Raw genomic sequence first — 19,970 nt, 5'->3', positions numbered from 1 at the left:
CCGCGCCCCATCCCCCCAGGGCCAGCACCCACCTGACTCCGCGAACGTGATGATCTCCGAGGTCTGCTCCATAAGTTCATTCATTTCTGCCCTTCTGCCGATGTCATCCTCTATCTCCCCGTAGCCGTTCTCCCCGACTTTGCCCACATGAAGCTTTCTGATCGCGTTCAGAAGCGCCGCCTTGGGTACCGGCTGGGTGACATCGGGTCTCTTCTTCAAGTGCAGCATGTTTAAAATGTGCTTCTTGACGGCCTCCACCATCTCCGGCTGAGAGTTGGGTACGTCCTTTGGGAGGGTGGCCAGCGCACAGGACGGGCAGTCGGGGGTTGCACTGTGCCCCTCGGATCCCGGGGTGGGGGAACTCCTCACTATAATCCAGCAACTCGCCAACAAAAATCCTCGCAGCCAAAGCAAGGGCATCCTGGCAGCAAAAGTTGTTGTGATTGCCCTTTTTAAAGGCTCTGCTTTTCCTCCCCCCCACTCACGCACAGGTTTTTGTTGTTTGTTTGTTTGTTTTTTCCTTTTTGGGTTTTTTTTTTTTTTTTTTTTTTTTTTTTTTTTTTTTTCTTTTTTGTTTTTTTTTTTTTTTTTTTTTTTTTTTTCTTTTCCTTTCTCCTCTTCAGTCAATTCTCTGGAACAAGAACAAAAAGTTTTCTGTGAAGTTTTGTTTGCAGGTTCCCTCTCTGAATGCAGTCAGTGCTGTAGGTTTGTAGCTGTCAGGGAGGAGAGCTCTGACTGTCTCCCAGTAAAAGACAAGGAGGGAGGGAGGGAGGGAGGGAGGGAGGGAGGAAGGAAGGAAGAAAAGAAAAGAATACCTCTAGTGTCACTTGGTCAAGAAAAGTGGGAAAGGCAGTTACATGATTAAGGCAAATTCATATTAAAAGAACCAGGACCCTACAAGAATCTGATACAAAGGGGTAATACTACTACACTGAACGGAAAGACTTTCCTTCCAAGGAGGGGAAAGAGAGACAGAGGGAGAGAGAGGGAGTGATTGGCCCTAAGTGAGTGAGTGAATGAGAGAGGGAGGGAGTTTGTCTGTGAGTAAAGGCTGTGCTTAGGAAGGGGAGGGACAGCCCTTTCTGACAGGCTGCCTGCCTTCTACTCACTGCTCCCTCACACACACCTCTCTTCAAATATCACCGATCTCCTCTGGAGTTCTACTTTGCCTTCTGCAAGAAATTCTCCTGATTTGCTGCTCTTGCTGTTGCTTCTTTCCCCTTTCTTTCTCTGCCCCGTCCCCTGGCTTCACCTTCCTCTTTTGCAGGGGAAAGCAAAGCCCCAATCCATGGCCTGTCTCCATCGACAGGGACAGGGAGGACCACACGGAAACAGCCTGCCCCCAGCACCCCTCCATCCTGCCCGGCCACAGCCTGGAAGGTGGGGCTCGGAAGGAGGGGTCACTGGGGGCAGCCTGATCGTGCTGGCCAGAGGGAACCCCTGCAGACCCTCCTTTTCCCCTATTCATTCATATTTCAATGTTCAGGGCCATCAACACCGGCAGGCTATCAGAGGGGAGCGCAATAGAACTTTTGTTTGGGGTCATATAATACACTCTACTTTTCCCAACTACAAAATGCAGCCGGGCACTGAAAGACCCACAGGCAGGGAGGCAGCATGGTACATGCTCTTGTCATGTGAAGCTCTGTCCCCTCTCTTTAGCCGCCGCCCCTCCTGCCCAGCACACACACTCCCGGATGACAGCTCACCACCACTGGCCCTGACTTCACAGACAAAATGCAAAATTCCGTTGGCCTTTCCCACATTATTTTATACAAATAGTGCACCCCTGTGACTTGAATAACTGGTCCTAGGGGGAAAGAATCTCTAAAATATATTGGCAAATTATTTTCTCTGTCATGTGGTAGTTTGTTCAGCCTGCCCCCTACCCCCATCCCGGACCGGTCTGTTCACGGACTGGCCTCTTGATGGCTTCTTTTTCTCTCAAAGGAACAGCACAGATGAAATCATCATGGATTTCAGTGTTCACGGAAAAGGAAAAATGTGAATTTTTAAACAATGCCTCTCTGAGTTTTTAAAATTCTCTTCTCCCCTGCCCCCCCCCCTTTTTTTCATTTTCTGTCTTATTGCTTTTATCTTGCAGAAGTATCTTTAAGAGGTCCATCTGTCAAAGCTTCCCTTCCCTCTCGGGTTTTTTGGGGTTTTTTTCCCCCACACATAAGCCCTCTCAGTTTCTGTAGATACAGTCAGCTTATATCTGACACCTAGTGTGTTCACAGCATTAGAGTCAGGCAATGCACTTTGGGTGGGAAAAGTTAATAAACAGCATTACTTGCAAGCATAAGAGCTGAGGGCAAGGGGAGGAGGGTGAGGCCAGTGTGCTACTAAGTTACAATTACAGTTTGCACAGGTAACAATGCTTTTCTGAATTGGATACCCTGCCCACCTTTGCTGAAGCATCTGCCTGCGAGACTTTCTCTGTTACCATCAATTACACTCTGCTATTATTGTTAAGATTTTGTTGACCTTCCCTAAAGAGTCTAATTTTTTTTTAATTGGGGGATGGTGAAAGAGAATGGGGAAGGAGGGGGAGCATTTGTGTTAATCGTCGCTTAATAAAATACCCTGGAAAGAGAAGACTTATAATCTACCTATTTGGCGTCACATATGCAATACCCAAAGCATTTTGTAGCCCAATTAAGTTTTACAAGAGAGGCTGAACTAGAACTCAAAGTTTCACGACTACAAACAACTTGAGAGTCCCAATAGCTGCATTTAGATAAGAGCAACTCATCATTTGAACTCTCTCTGTATGTGAGTTTGTGTGTGTTCCCTGAATTGACTGTTTGTGAATGTAACTTAAAAATCAGCTTTCTCTTTGGCACAGGTCCTTGTATGGAGGTGCTGAACTGGGTTGTAGAAACACATAATCTATTTGCATGCTCTACTATTAAAAGCTCTACTAACTTGCTTGAATACGTAAAAAGGTACAGATCACAATCTGCATGGAAGTGCCAGTAAGTTGTAAATTCCTGCTCACCATTCTGACTATGAACGTGGAAAGAGCTCAGAAGTAAGAGTGAAAAAGCATTACCTTTCCGGTCCTCTCACCAGCAGACTCTTGTCTCATGTGGTAAGAGCTGTCCAAGTTCCTCTTCATGCTATTGGCACTGAGCAGTTTTATACTGTACTACTTATTTGTACAGTCACACACGGGTACCAGTCAAGCAGAAGAGGGCTGGGGCTTTGTTTGGGATTGGTTAGGAGCAACATGACATCAGCAGATGACTGGTTTTTCCAGTGTGAGACATATTTCATAACTCATTATCTAATGGAAAGCCTTTCTTGGCTGCTGTGACACTACTGGGTGATCACTGAGGCAGTGAAAAACCTCTGACTGACTGGACTCCCTTTTAGAAAAATCCCGGAATCCAACAGCTCTATCTCACTGAGGTTCCAACTTTCAACTTTTCTTTGACCAAACATGCACACACTTCTCATTATATTCGGGCTTGGTTTTATATCTTCACATAAAACATCTGTTACTTCATGAAGTTGCCTCTATTTACAAAGTATTTTATTGTTCCTAAAAGGGAAGAAAAATTCACAGTGCTTTTCAGAGAGATTCTGAGTTTACTTTTTAAAATAAGATAGTTCAGGAAGGGGGAAAAAAAAAAAGGAAATATGTATACCTATATAGGATGATCTCCCCTCCCCTGACTTACACTATTATTTTCCATCTTGACTAACTTAATTTTAAAAAATAAGATATTGTATTGAGAAAAAGAAAAGGAAAATATGTATACTTACAGGCTGATAATCTCCCCTCTGCTGACTTACACTATTATTTTCCATCTTGAAATTGAATGCCTGCTTTATAAATCATTTATCACCAAGAACTTTGGAAATAGTCATTCTCTGCTAGCGAACTTTATGTGTAACCTTCCCAGTCTTTAGAATCCCAGTCTAAGTAGCAAAAAAAAAAAAAAACAAAAAACAAAAAAACACTACATCATTCTTCTTTACCAGAACGTCAAGTCCTATGATTTCTAAATTGTTACAAATATAACATGAGATTAATGAAAAGAAGTGAACGTTTCTTGAAACAGGAGTTAAGTTGGTCAGGGTGTTTAGCGGGAGGGAGAAGGCAGTGTTAGCAAGCCAGGGAAATAACACAAGAGAAAGGACTCCTCAGACAAGAATGCCGGGGAATGGTTGTTTGAAGGAATATAGCTGAAGCCTAAGCTGGGCACTCATGACAAGTTGAATAAAATGTGCAAAATTGGGAGCTAATGAAAGCCATATGACCAGATATGCTGTTTTGTATGCAGGATTTAACATGCATAAAATAAACTTTTCACTGTGCCCACAAGCAAAATATAGAGGCTCTGGCCTCCTGATGTGTAGTTTAAGCAGGTTCCTTTAGGACACCAGAAGTCTGTCTCAGGGGGTCTGTCTTGGCTAAACACAGAGAAGGTGTGGGTGCTGAGCTGTGTATTGGGGTGGGGGGAGTATTCTACGAATGGCATTTGCAGAAATGAACTAGGAAATAAAATCTTTAGGGAATCTGAGAAGGAAAGATAGAAACTGCATCAGTGTTGGTTAACTCCAAAGCTGCCCATCAGTTTCAAACTGGACGGAGCCAGCCCCTCTATAAGAAAGGAACTTCCCCATCCTTTTCGCATGAGCAGTCCAGGACAGCAGTGTCCGGGCCGGGCATCTAAACGCACCCCTCCCCCCAACATGAACGTTGGTGTCCTGGAAATACCACCATGTTTATGAGTTTGGGGGCACAAACCAACCCGGATGAGACCCTGATTCCACTGCTTACTAACCAGATAACATCAGGCCTCAGTGTCTTCATCTATAAAGTGGGATCCACAATACTCCACTGCAGAGTCAAGCACGGTTCTCAGCAAATACTAGGTGATACGATTTCTGAGATGCCCCGGTGCCTCTCTCTGAACATCTGTGTCACAGGAATCTGCGGCACCCCGACCAGAGGAGACACCCTCTCTCGGGTGACTCAGATCGCGTTGGCCACGGATGCCACCGAAGGGCCCACCTGCCTAGGTCAGCCCACCAGCTGTGATGTCATTCTCCACCTGAATCCCCAGCCTCAGAGCTGAGCCACGCTGGAAATGCCTCCTCACTCAGTGGAAATGAGGTGGGAGTGGGAGGGGAAGTTGGCAGGTTAAAATAACTTCTGTCGACTATTCTGGATGGCGGAATGATCTTTTCCGTCCCGGACTCCAGGGCCCAGGGGCGGGGAGCTGGTTCGCCCAGCTCCTGATACGCATCTCCCGTTCCTTCCTCGGCTTGCTTTCTCTTTCACTTCCTGCCCCCCTCCCCCCGCGGCTCCCCGACCCCGGCCCTGCGGTCCCGCTGCTCGGCCTGCTACTGTACCTTGAGCAACACCTGCTGGCAGCTCCCGGGGATCACGCCGGATCGCGGCCGCTGCTCGGGCCCGGCTCGCGGGGCCGGAGTACGGGCCAAGCAGTGCGCAAGCGGCCGCCTCTATTTTTACCCCGAGCACCAGCAAGGGCAACTTCTTTTAAGAGCAGCTCTTGATTTTTTCCCCCCGTTTGGCAGCTAGAGAATTCAGAGAGGGAGGGGGGAAAAATCACTGATCAGTGAGGGCGGCTGGTAATCTCTGAACCCAGCCATCAGGGCCCAGGGTTGAAAGCACGGCCAATGTCAGGGACCGGGACCGGGACCTGCGGGCTGGCTCCGGGGCGGACAGACGCGCGCGGGGAGCGCTCCTGCCCCGCCAGCTCTGTCCCCTTTCCGATCGCGGAGCCGGGTCCTCCCAGCCAGTGCGCGAGCGCGGTGGCCCGCTGCCACCGCGCTTTTCACCTAGTGCAGGCGGCCTGATTTACTGGCGACTTCACAAAGCTCCCCGACTCCTCGCTGGAGCCTTTTGCAGGGCTCTGTTCTCGCCTGGAGGAGCGGCCCCTGGAGAACCCGGTGGAGCAGCTTGCTTCGAGGAGCCGGGAGGGAAACTGTGGTACCTTATTTTACTGTAATTGCAAAAGGCGCGATGTGCCAGAGATGTATATTTAGAAGTTGTATGTTTCTACTTTTATGTAAATGGAGCAATTAGGGCCTGTCTTGCTGCTGCGAAACTCCAGGGCTTGTGCCTTGCTGGGAAAGCTGGTGTTTTCAATCACAATTAGTGAGCTGGTCAAAAACCAAAGTTCCTTTAAGGATAAGGGCTCAGTGGTGTAAGTGGGGGAGAGACCAGCATCCCGGTGCCATCCTGGGGCCTGCGGTGACACACACCTTGGGGCACGGCTAACCTATAGTGGCGTTTACCCGTGGCAACAGCTGTCCCCGTACAAAGTTGGCATAGATCAAGGAGCGAGAATGTTCATTTTTTCTTCTCAAGCAAACCGTCTGTCCTTCGGCTTCCATCCATGCTATTAATTGGTCTCTTTACTCACTACTCCTGGAACAAGGAGACAGGCCTAGAAAGGGGGCCCGTTTTTCACGGCTCTGTGGTTTTAGCTTTGCTGTAATTCTGTTTCAAAAAAGAAAAAAAATAAAACACCAGGAGGCGTGAACGCCCCAAGCAGGTGACTGGGAAGTTGTCATCTGATTCAATTGAAATGGCACGAGGCTGCGGGGTTCAGAGCACTGACTAGGCTGCTGACGGCTCAGGGTGTTTTAGTTCCTTCCTGTGAAAAATCTGTTCCCCCAAAAGCATGATTTCTGGTTCATCCCGTCTGGGAAGCGGAACATAAAACGTGACTAGAGGGAGAAATCAAAAGGACTCGAGGTGTTCTCAGCAGCTGACGTGTTATTCTGGGCTCAAGGCAGGAAAACCTTGCCCCAGTGGGGAGTGGACTCCCTCGAGAGGCAGCTCGGGATCCAGAAAACGTGGGCGGGATCCAGACTGATATTTGCTGCAGCGAGATTTCTGGAGTCTTATCAAATGGTTTGGGTTGAATACAAGATTGGCAACCCCTGCCTGTTTCCTGGACAGCTGGAGCCTGCCCATTGCCTGGGATCTAGGTTAGGTCGAGAGATTTGGGACAAGGAAGGATGAGCATTTCACATTCCAAACTGAGTTAGGAAGCTGTTTGCTTTTATGTCAAATCAATGAGTGAATACAGCTAAACAGAGAGAGAGAGGGAAACATTAAAATTCCTCCAAGGGATGGACTGGGAGTTTGAGATGAGCAGATGCAGACTATTATATATAGGATGGATAAACAACAAGGTCCTACTGTATAGCACAGGGAACCATATACTTCAATATCCTGTGATAAACTATAATGGAAAGAATACGAAAAAAGAATGTATATATACATGTAACTGAATCACTGTGCTGTACGGCAGAAACTGTCAATCAACTATACCTCAGCGAAATAAAATTTTTAAAAATCCTCCAAAATTCATTAGAAGACAACAGGGTCAGAAATAGTTAATCCAAAACTCTTATTCCTAAGCCTCCCACTTCTCTGAGAACCACCAGAATATCCCACAAGGCTTTGTGCTATGCGCAACTGCTGTTTTAAGCGTATTTGGAAGAGCCTTATCTGAACCAAGGGAACCCAGATGCTAGAACTAAAATGACTAAGGAAAGAAAAGCAAAAGCAAAAGCAAAAGCAAAACCAGGGCTTCCCTGGTGGCGCAGTGGTTGAGAGTCCACCTGCCTATGCAGGGGACGTGGATTCATGCCCCGGTCCCGAAGGATCCCACATGCCGCGGAGCGGCTGGGCCCGTGAGCCATGGCCACTAAGCCTGCGCGTCTGGAGCCTGTGCTCCGCAACGGGAGAGGCCACAACAGTGAGAGGCCCGCGTACGGCAAAACAAACAAACAAACAAAAAACCAAAAAACCCCAGTAAACAAACTGCTATCTCTCCATCTACAGCAGTGGTTCTCAACTGGGATGACTTTGCTCCCCATGAGACATTTGGCCATGTCTGAAGACATTTTTGCTTGGCCTAACTGGGAAGGGAGGTGCTACTGGCCTCTACTGGGTAAGAGCCAGGGATGCTGCTAAACATCCTAACAATGCACAAGACAGCCCTCACAAGAGAGAAATTACCGGCCCCAAATGGTAATTGCTTTGCAGTTGAGACACCCTTGTTTAGAGTTATCATTTAAAAGTTTCACCTACTTTCCTTCCCATCCATGACCCAAGGGGCCTTAGCAACCAGGCAAGAGACTAATAATTCAAGGGATTCTGCTTCCTCATGTGTCTTGTGCTTCCTGATTAATGGAGGCCCACACCACACAGCAGATACTGACACAGTGATGGTACCTCTCAGGCGTCCTCACCAACTTTCCAGTGTGGCCTCCATGTATTCCCTGATGGCTTTGTGTTCTAGTCAGAAGCAGAATCTTGGTGACCAGCAACAAAATGAGATGAGCTGGCCCCCACCCAAGTCGTTAGGAGGCAACAGATCATGGAAAACAAAAAGTGAATGAGGAATGAGTTATTCATCTGAGCAATTCAGTATCAGAGAAATCCACACACTAGTGAATTCCCTGAAGTTAAATTCACAAAAGCAAGATTACCATGCCTGGCCCCCAGAGCAAACAAATATGATGTGGCTGATTTTATTTGTTTAATACCTCAGGGGAATGACACACAATCAACATCCACAGAGAGAAAACAGAATGCTTTGCTAAATCCTAATGCATGTTCCAAGCAAGATTATATTCTCCAGACTTCCTTAGGAAGGCCACAGGCCTTCAGGTGTTACTCTCTTGTGAGAGTTGGGGGAAGTGTTGTGAAGGATCCCACATCAAGGAAAATAATCATCATCATCAACAAATGTTGGTGAAACCCACAAAAGGGAATTTGCCTGGATCTAACTAGCTTAGATGTGAAATGCTATTGTCCGTACAATGAGGCCAACTTCCCAGGCTTATCGTTTAGTCCCTGAGTGACCTGGATCATCTAGAGAGGAGAGGGTCCATCAGAGATTGTGCTGAGATGAACAAAGCACGAGCGGAATGTCTTAGACACTCGGAAGCCATCTCATCAGCTCCAACACCTGAATCACTGTCTCCTCAGGTAAATGGTTATTTTAGAACCAAAGGCCAAATGCTTCAGAAAAGCCAAATGATTTAGAAAAGGCCGCATTTCTTCCCAAGAAGTAACCATTTAGTACTTGTGAAAAACTCAATCTAGAGAGAGAAATAAGCATTTTTAACCTCTAGAGAAAAATAGATATTGAAAAAGAGGAGAAAAAAAAAAAGCCCAACACTAATGCAAATGGAATAAACATGCCCTCAAAGGCCTTCCTGACCAAGATATATTTCCAAATTGTTTATCAAAACTCAGTTCTAATCCAATCAGGAAACATCTGGTTGATCTTCCCATTGCCCTAGAATACTACGAAAAGTACTTACAAGAGAACAGATAACAGATTGTCCTAATCGTGTTTCTCACCTGGATGCCCTTGGGTTAAAAGTTCCATGTTGCTGACTTGAGGACATATAGGCTTAGCCTATAGATGCCATCGGACTGATAAAAGCAGAAATCTTGATCCTAATCCAGTGTCGTCTCTCCACAAAAATGCCCCACAACTTGCTCCCAAGTTGTAGCTTTGGAGGGAAGTCACGGAAGAGGCTGGGGGCAGTCCTGTGTGTATTTCTTTTTATCAGTGAATTGCTGCCTCCCTCGGTGTGCTAATAGAAAGAGTCCAAAGGTTCTGCCCCTCTATCAGAGCACCTCCAAGGCCCATCCAGGCCTGCAGGATGGGAGTGCCCTTGTTCTGGGCATGGTGTTCTTTCATAGACACTGGCAGTGTGCTCTGGCAGTGCCTTGGCTTGGTTAGTAAATATTTACAGGTGCCCCACTCTAATTTTAGGAAGGTTAAGTTTGCAAAGGTGCCTTGGCAGGCAGGACTTCTGTTAGTCTTTATCAGCTTGGAAAAGCAAACTATAATTAAGCACAGTGTTTGGAGAGTTTCACTGAAATCTCTGGAGTCTACAACTAGCCTTAAACTTTCAAAAATTAACTTACGGCCACTGTCCTTTTTTTTTTTTTTTTGATATTCATCGAGTTCCTCTTTAAAGATGATATCAAATGATAGAGGAAGGAAGAGCCATTGTATGTGAAGGAAAAAGGCTTCAGAACACCTCTCTCCCAACAGGCCAGGGGTGATTTTGTGATCGCTTAATGAATGGGAATTCATTAAAAGTACAATCCTGTACTTTTGCATCATTTGAGTATGATATGAGGATAAATAAAACGGTACTCCCTGTAGAAAAGAGTTCACCCAGTAAGTTCCTCAAATTTCAAGGAGCTTTTGTTTTATTAGATGCTGTTAGTTTCATGTTAGTCACAGGGAAAAAAAATGCCCACATGCACACGCACGACTAAATGTAGTCAGTTTGCTCAGCTGGTGCTGAAATCACTACTGCCCACTAGGAGTGAGTTACTGTAATAATCCCCCTTTTATTAATCATAGGCTGGAGGAAGCAGAAAATGGGTGACATCATTAGGCAAAGGGCCGGCTAAGTCATGTTCCAATTTACTCAGCTTTATTATAACATCTCTCAAGTGTCATATGAAAGCGATTACCATTTCACACTTTCCTCCTCTGAGCCGTCATCCCTAACCTTCAAATCCAAACTCCCATAGAAAAGCTAAGCTCTCAGATGGAGGCACATAGAGGCCAGATCTCACCAAGGGTCCTTGTCCCAAGGAGGAAGGTGCTCCTCAGAACACCTCTTCCTGGTCTTAAGATGCAGATGAAGGTGGTCCCTAGAACCACAGCATCCCAATAACTCTTGGCTTACTCCAGCCTCTGACGGCAGAGGACCGCTCATCCTGAAGAGGACCAGAGGACCTGGGTGGATGCAGCTCCCCATGGCCTCATGGTAACCAAGGGCATAGGTTCTGTGCCCCAAGGATCTGAAATGTGAGAAGCACCATTGGAAGCTGTGCTCAAAGGTGGTGGTCAAGTGTGTGGGCCCCGCAGCTAGACGGACTGGGTTCAAATTCAGCGTTCGACACTTTCGAGCCGTGGGATGCTAGACAAGTTACCTATCGCTAGCTCAGTTCCCAATTAATGCTAATAATACTAGTATCTCCTTCATAGGATTCTTGTGAGGAATCAATGAGTTAATGCCTGCAAGGCATGGAGAATGTGCCTGGCAGAGAGAAAGTGCTACTTAGTAGTGTTCCTTCTCCTTTCTCTAAAAGGCTTTGCTGACTGAACTGACCTTTCTGGATCCTGCCGTGTAGACCACTGGAAAGATGGGCAGATGTGCTATGAGAAGGTATTGGGCAGACTGGTCCTGGTGAGCCCCGACTGCACGTTTGGGCCATATCACTGGCTTGACCATTACTAGTCAGTCCGCCTCTCTGAGGCCCGGTTTCCCCACGTCCTATTTGTCCGATAAGGAACTTCTGACAACTGAAAAAGACATGTGACTAAAGTCAAAAGGAGACATTGGTTTGAAGATGCTCAACAGCTCAGACTCAAGATACTGCGGTTCCTTTAAAACGTTTTGAACAGACAAAATTGTCAAGCTGGGAACTGGTGCCCGCTCTCTCTGCATAAGTTAAAAAGGAGCATCTCCATGATGTGTATGCATCAGAAAAAAAAATGTTTTTATCTGGGCCGAGTTATACCTCATCCTCTTAAACTTGGGCCCTCGCAGAAGCATTTTATAAATGTCTTCACTCCTCCCTTTACTTGCAGTCCCATCCTGAGGGTATATTAAGGAGTCAAAATAAAGCTTACTTAGGCATGTGTGACAGGCAGAATGATAGACCAAAAGAGAAGGCTGGGGCTCTGTAATACTTAGATAGTGATGAAACTGACTCGATGAAGCAGAGTGCAGTAAGTACACTTTATTACTTGGGTAGTTTATTACTTGGGTTCACCTTTGCTCAGTGTTGAATTATAAGCACTCTGATAGGTGAGAGGTTTGGTTCCCAAAGATCATCAGCTGTTGCAGGAAGGAACTGCCAGACCATATTCCATAAGTAAAATAGTCATACATTACACAGCAACTTTAGGATCTCCAAATTGGAAGCTTCCTTCCGACAGCAAAGGATGCCAGGATATCTGCTGCCCCCTAACCGATACCATGAAGAATAGCAGGTCCTTTTCAAGAAGCAAAGGAGGGTTTGGGTACTGAGTTAAGTCTATTCGGTTGTAGGTGTGAATTTGGTCACTTCCACGAATCTGTTTGTGGCCGGGAAGGCAAAGCCAGGGAACAGAGTCATGCTTTACCTCCATCTTCTCCTAGTGAGGAGGGGCTCCTGATTTCTAGCAGCTGCCGCGGTGGAACTAGGGCAAAGGGGTGACAAGCACAAGTCATCAACGCTGGGTTTTGTTTGTAACAAACCAGAAGAAACTTTCATGGGGGCATTCAAATCAACATCTTCTTCTATTCAAATTTCTGGGAGACCCAGAAAAGGGATGTGACCTCCAGGGAAAGTGAGACTCCTCAAGTTAGAATCTGGAGCATCCCTGACCTACCAGGTGATGCAGCTGTTATGCAAGTGGGAAGAGGCTGAGGCGCCCTCTTCTGGTGCATCAGGACAGAAAGAAAGCTCATGAAGGTACCAATAAGGGGAGCCCAATACCAAAATTGGTGCTTTTTAAATAGCATCGGTCCTGATTTTAAAAGTAACACAGATTCTTTGCATAAAATGTGGAAAAAATAGATGAATATAAGAGATTTAAATCACATATAATCATCCCTACCAGAAATAACCATTATTAAAATGTTGCTATATATACATACATACCTATATATCTATATCTATATGATTACACATACTCATGTATGTTTATATATGTATATATAATATATATACATATATAAACACAAGAGTATGCACATGAGTATGTGTAAGAAAAAATTGAGATCAGATTGTAAATATATATTGTAAATATAATTTTGCACGATGGTGTTTTTCACTTGTTATTTTCAATGGTCCAATTAGTCCTTGAAAAATATTAACGGCTAGGGAGTAATCTAGCATAGAGATGTGGCTTTATTTTTAAACCAGTCTACTATTATTGTTCATTGAAGTCATTTACAAAATTTTGCAGTTATAAATAGTATTACAGACATATTTTTACATTTTTGAATGCATCTCTGATTATTTCCTTCACATAAATTCCTAGAAGTTGAGTTATTGGATCTAAGAGTACGGATGTATTTCAGATCATCATATATATTGCCAAATTTCTCCCCTGAGGGGTTTTACTTATTTACAACCAGTAGTGTAAGGGCATAGCTCTTGCCCCATGATCTAGCCTGGAGGTTATTGTAATCTTTCCCCCAGCCCAGATATGGTATATGGTTTGTTTTAACTTGAATTTTTTTAAATTATTAGTTAAAATAAAACATTTTATTGTCTATTCTCACAGTTTTCTTTTGAGTAGCTGTTCATGTCCTTTGCCCATTGTTTATATATTTTATCTATAAGAACTCATATATCAATAGTTTTATATTTTAAATAAAATTAATTGTGTTAAATTTATATATATATATGTATGTATTTAAAATATTTTTATCATTAATGAGAACTCAATATTAAGGACCCTAACCCATTGTCTTAAACCCATTGTTTAAATTTTTCCCTGTTTGTCCTTTGCTGTTTAATATTTTTTTACAGTGTTCTGGCCAAAAAAGAATTCGCATTTTCAAATAGACTAATCTAGGAATTTTCTACTTTTTGGTGATGCTTCTTCTCCAACAGGAAATCAAATAGATATTTATCTACAGTTTTCTCTAAATTTTGTTTTGTATTTTATTCTTTAATCCAGAATATCTGGAATATATTTTGGCACACATAGAAGGAAGAGCTAGGACTTAAAATTTTTTTTCCAAAGCTTTCACCAGTATCATTTATTCATTTGCCCTTCTGGAATGCCATTTTTATCACGTATTGAACCTGTACAGATATGAACATTATACTTTATTCCAGTGATCTGTTGCTGAGCTTTCTATTCCGTTCATATCTTTATCCAACTTAGTGTTGTTCTTTTAACTTTATTTTTATTTTCATGCTGTATATTACATCCCCAGAACTTATTTATCCTAGAACCAGAAGTTTGTGCCTTTTGACCCCCTTCACTCATTTCACCCATTCCCCAACCCCACCTCTGGCAACCACCAATCTCTTCTCTGTATCTATGAGTTTGGGTGATTTTTTAGATTTTACAGATAAGTGAGATCATACAATATCTATCTTTCCCTGACTTATTTCATTTAGCATATTGTCCTCAAGGTCATCCATGTGTTACAAATGGCAGAATTTCCTTTTTTTATGGCAAACTAATTTTACATTGTTTATATATACCACATTTGCTTTACCCATTCATCTGTTAGTAGACACTTAAGTTGTTTCCATGTCTTGGCTATTGTGAATAATGCTTCAATGAACATGGGGTGCATGTATCTTTTTGAGATAGTGATTTTGTTTCCTTTGTATATACAAATTCCAGAAGTGGAATTTCGGGATCATATGGTAATTTTATTTTTAATTTTTTGAGGAACCTCCATACTGTAGTCCGTAGTGGCTGTACATTCCCACCAACAGTGCACAAGGGTTCCCTTTTCTCCACGTCCTCATCAACACTTGTTACGTCTTGTTTTTGTTTTTTGTTTTTGATAACAGACTCTAAAAGGTGTGAGGTAATAGCTCATTGTGGCTTTGATTTCCATTTCTCTGATGATTAGGGATGTTGAGTACCTTTTCATGAACCTGTTGGCCATTTGTATGTCTTCTTTGGAAAAATATCTATTCAGTTCTTCTGCCCATGTTAAATCAGATTTTTATTGTTGTCATTGAGTTGTATGGGTTCTTTAAATATTTTGGATACTGACCCCTTATCAGATACATAATTTGCAAATATTTTCTCCCATGTTATAGGTTGCTTTTTCATTTTGTTGACTGCTTCCTTTGCTGTGCAGAAGCTTTTTAGTTTGATGTAGTCCTACTTGTTTATTTTTGCTTATGTTGCCTTTACTTTTGGTGTCATACCAAGAAATCATTGCCAGGAATTATGTCAAGGAGCTTACCACCTATGTTTTCTTCTCAGAGTTTTGCGGTTTCAAGTCTTATGTTCAAGTCTTTAACCCATTTTGGATTTATTTTTGTATATAGTGTAAGATAGGGGTCTGGTTTCATTCTTTTGCATGTGACTGTCCAGTTGTCCCAACATCATTTATTGAGGCAACTGTCCTTGCCCTATTGTATATTTTTGGCTCCTTTGTTGTAAATTAATTGACCATATATGTGTGGGTTTATTTCTGGGCTCTCTATTCTGTTCCTTTGATCTATGTGTTTGTTTTTATGCCAATACCATACTGTTTTGATTACTATAGCTTTGCAATATAGCTTGATATCAGGAAGTGGGATGCCTCCACCTTTGTTCTTCTTTCAAGAGTGCTTTGGCTCTTTCATGGCTTTCATGGTTCCACACAAAACAGTAGGTGAATTTTCACTTAGCCTCCTTTCTACTTCCCTGAACATTATTTCAATCTTAGTCTTAGACATTTAGTTGGAGCACTGGGTGCTGATGGTTTCTGGAGCTATGGGCAGGAGCTGTCAATGTGACCCTGAGGCCAGGGGCCATTCTGCTAAGCTGGAAGCACATCCCTTTCTGTTTGATGAATGTCCCTTAGGTTTCAGTTTGTTACCTGGCTTTGGAATTAACTGGGTTAGAAAGATGCTACACAGTGTGCAGCCTTTATCTTTTTACTGCTTTTTTACTGTATTTTACCCTTCTTCATCCCCCACATCCATTACACTTATTCCTTATTTTCTTTTCTCACCTATGACAAGTCCTCCACCTCCTGTCTCTAGAGATGAGCCTGTACCACCACTAATAAAACTTAGTGAGAGAAAACTAAACTGGCCTCATGCACTCTGGGCTTGGCAGATATTTAACCCTGACTCATTCCCTTGTGGGAGCTTTCTGGTCATCTTTGAGTCCTTCCATCTGCAGTTATCACAGCGTGGGCCACAGCCCTCTTCCGGCCACTGCTCCCACCTTGCTGGTCCCTTCTCCTATAGTAGCCCTGACATAGTCCTTGACCGGCTGCTCCCTCCTCAGGCCCTGCTTCTCTGGAGTCCACTACATATAGACTTTCTCTATTTCCTTAGCCAAAGGAAAGGGCCCTTAGGTCCCCACTGGCTAGTGCTGAGATACCAGTATCTGGGCCACAAGGTCCCAGAAGGACTGAGACTTTGCTGCTCTCAGCGGCCCACCCAGCCGCCTGTGAGTCTCCACTGGTCCTGCAATGTGAATGCTGGCCTCCGCCCACCTCTCTTACTCTGCCCTTGGCCATGACCTCTCTTCCCTTCCTATTCTGGATACTCATCACTGCCTTTTCCAAATTTAGGAAGTGTCTGCCCTGCAGAAGTACCCAGAGCAAAGATGTACAAAAGACCTGACTTTCTATCTTTCATGTGGGGAAAAGAGAAGGATAGGAAGGGCTAACCCATACCAATGTTAAACCAAACTGCATCCATGCTTATATAACCAGACAAACCCTAATTATATCAATTCACATACTAATAGGAGAGTTCACCCTGACGACAGAATACAAATATTCAGAAATTAATGTATCACTACTAAAAGGAAAAATGTGATAGATAATACCTAGAAATCATTTTAGAAGGTAGATGCTTCTCCATCCCCCCTTGTTATAGGTGAAAGAAAGGACATTCACAGAAACAAAGTGACTGGTCCAAGTTTATACAACTGTACAGTGGCAGAGTAGACTACAAACCCATGTCTATCCAGATCCCAAACTCATGCACTCAATCACTATAACACACTGGTTAAAAAATTAATATATATAATTAATATATGTTAATATATATTAATTATATATATTATATTAATTATATATTTTTATTAATTATATATAAATATATAATTATATATTTATATATAATTAATTATATATATATGTATATATGCATATATATTATATATATGTATATATATATATGTATATATGCATCTCTCCTGCATTTGTTGAGCATGTACTATGTGCCAGGCACTTTGCTAAATACTCTACAGACATTATCTCTTAGTCCTCCAATACCTGCTGCCATAGACCTTATTCACACACGAAGAAGATAAAGAACTTGATGAGCTCATTTCTTATTCATTCTTCAGGTCTGATCTGGTTTGTTCCCAGAATGCCATTAAAACTGTTCTGATAAATACTACCTACCAATAATCCTCTACATCAAAAATTTCTGTGCATGTGTTTCCGTCCTTGGACACTCCCTCTCCAGACCTCTCTAATCCCATGGCTATTTGACACTCTGGTCCTAGGATCCCTATTCATTAAATGTTCCTTCCTAGTCTCTCTCTTGGGCTCCCTTCTCCTTGACCTTTGGCTCTTCTCTGTCTACACTCAGACTCTCTTTGAGTTATTGCATCCATTTTTAACTGATATGTAAGTGATTCCTAAATCTCTCTCTGAACCTCAGACTCACATAGTCAACCATCTAGAGATCATACCCATTTGGATATCCTTTAGGTACCTTCAACTCAACGTGTTAAAATTGAACACATCTACTTGGTCCCCAACACCAGCTCCTGCTTTTGCATTTCTGATCTCAGTTGTTGCCATCCAATCACCCAAGAGTTACCCCTTGACTATTTTCTCTTCCCCACAACTAAATATGATCAATAACCTCATCATAATAATTTACCTTCTAAATATTTCTCTGGTCTAGCCTCACTGTTCCATTAAAGAATTGGTAGGATAATAAAACAAGACATTGTGTGTTAGGACCTTAGCCCAGGTTCCAGCACAATGAAAACCCTCAACAAATGTTAGCTATTATTTTTTTATTAATACATAAACAATAACAACCACTACCACTACAGTAGAAGCAAATGGTGCCACCACAGCCCATGACTGTTAATTAATCCGATGTTGGATCTTTTGGGTGAATGCTCCTATTGTTTCCTTCTTTCTTTTTTCTTTCATATTTTCCATATCTTTGCTCTGTGTTCTTAGAGATTTCTTCAACTTCATCTTCCAGCCCTTCCTTTACTTTTGTTTAACTTATATTTTTAATTTGTAAACGTTTTTGTATTGTCTCTGTTTCCTTTTGTCTTTGGGTTTAATTTCTATTAAAATAGTCCTAAGGACACTTTTTAAAAGCGCCCTTAGAAAAGACACTTTCTGTTCTGTGCCCTGAATAATTTGCTTTCTCCAACAGCCGTTTTTCTGTTTGTTCATCTTTCATACCTTTGGTTTTCCTCATGCCTCGTGATCCTGGGTTACACCCTCATACTCAAGTTGTTACCAGACTGGAATGGGTGCCTTGGCTGTACTCTAGGCAGGTCTGTTTCTCCAAAAAGCCTCTCCTCTAACTCTTGATGGTCAGAGACATGAACATGTGGTTTTGTTTGGTTTAGTTATCTGTTTCTTAAGCCCTAGTGCCCAGAACAGTGCCTGGCACATACTTAGGACCTAAAAAGAAGAGCCCATCATTGTTGAAGGAGTTTCCTTCGTGTAGTTGACAAGATTGTTAGTGGAATCTAAAGAAAGCATCTAATGAGACATAGGCACTAACCTAAACCTGGGAAAGAGAAGAGGAACATATTTTAAGCATGGTCAACGTTTCAAGCCAATTTTCTTTTTTCTCTTATTTTTATTACAGAAATTTCCTAAAATTAAATCAAAAATAGAAAGAGGTAATGCTGCTCTGATTACTAGTACCCTCTGCATCAAGAATCAGAAAATAGGAATCCTGATGACATTTGTATTAGTGAGATTCTAATTGGCATTACTTAATCTAGCTAGATCCTAGTTTCTCTAAATATAGAGGCCATAAATCTCATCAAATGCTTGTTTCCCAGGGTTTTGTGGGAATTTAAGTAAATGTCTTAAAAAGCTATTTCAATCACTTTGAAAACAATATGTTTTACAAATACTCATCACCAGCCTTCATTCATAATTGCACCATAATTGTACCTATGCACCATAATTATGTACCTATAATTGTACCATAGCACATATCAGGGAATGTCTTTCTGGGTTGTCATGTGTGAATAAAAACTTGATTGAATCAGATTCTCTGGCACTAATCTCTTAATCTTAACACTCTACTGATGTTCTCTCTTCATAGCCTTCTATTTGCTACTGGAGAGGTTTGAAGCCCACTTGATTTTTTTGTTGTTCTCAAAGTTAGATTTTTCCTATCTTCTTTATTTTCATGGATGCTTATAAGCTCTGTTTTATTTTGTTTTTCTTTATCTTTATATCTCAAAAACTCATCGTGATGCAATGATAGATGATTCTTTTATTAATATTTCCTGAAGCCTGTTTAGAGCTTTTCAACCTGCATACTCTGGTGTTTCTTTTAGCTCAAGAAAGTTTTCTTATAATTTGTCTGGTTTACTCTCCAGAGACATCTTTAATTCTTAGCTTGGCTTTTCATCTTATGAGCCACATATCTTTCTTCTCCCAGTGTTCATCTCTTGGTATGTTTCTTCTTTCTGGAAGAGCTACTGTAGTGTGTCACTCACATCAGTGTTAAAGTTTATTTAATGTGGATCGTGTTCTGTATAGTCTCTAGTACAGATTTTAATTCTGTTATTGCAACCTTATTTTCTTTACAAGTCTTTTTTATCTCTCATAGCTATTTTTTCATCCTTTATTTCTTTGTAAGTTATTCTATTGCCTTTTATCACATCGCCTTCTCTTTCCAGGTTACTTTTTCTTAGACTGCTTTAGAATGCCAGATTTCTAAAATGTTCTTCTATTAGTAAATAGTTGTAGGAAGAATACTTTTCCATTGAATGTTATATATCATGGGCATTTTTCTTTTTTTCGACTGCATAGTTTTTATGTTGGTATTTTCTTTTTTCCTTTTCCTCTTCCATTGCAAAGAGAGCTATCACATTTGATGTTTGCAATTAGACAGAGTGTGTGGATTCCTCAGCTCTGTTCTCTGACTTCTGTGATGTGGTGAAGTCCTCTGGAAGGAAGGTTTGTAGTGATTCCTAGAATCTGGCAAGTGTTCTTCTTAAGAGGACTGA

At 42.4% G+C, this 19,970-nt stretch overlaps 1 protein-coding gene across 1 annotated transcript in view; it reads right to left on the bottom strand.

Annotated features, from left to right (window-relative positions):
• Positions 1-491, bottom strand: part of INHBA (inhibin subunit beta A) — a 10,766-nt gene extending 10,275 nt beyond the window's left edge. Inside the window, 1 exon segment of the mRNA XM_007468196.1 lies at positions 33-491. Coding sequence (XP_007468258.1) covers positions 33-420 — 388 coding nt within the window. The 5' untranslated portion in view covers positions 421-491.
• Between the last annotated feature and the right edge of the window lie 19,479 nt (positions 492-19,970).

The sequence above is a fragment of the Lipotes vexillifer genome, unplaced genomic scaffold (assembly GCF_000442215.2).
Source record: "Lipotes vexillifer unplaced genomic scaffold, Lipotes_vexillifer_v1.1 scaffold589, whole genome shotgun sequence".
Lineage (NCBI taxonomy): Eukaryota > Metazoa > Chordata > Mammalia > Artiodactyla > Lipotidae > Lipotes > Lipotes vexillifer.
The sequence above is the reverse complement of the archived record's forward strand: the minus strand, read 5'-3'. Positions and strand labels throughout refer to the sequence as shown.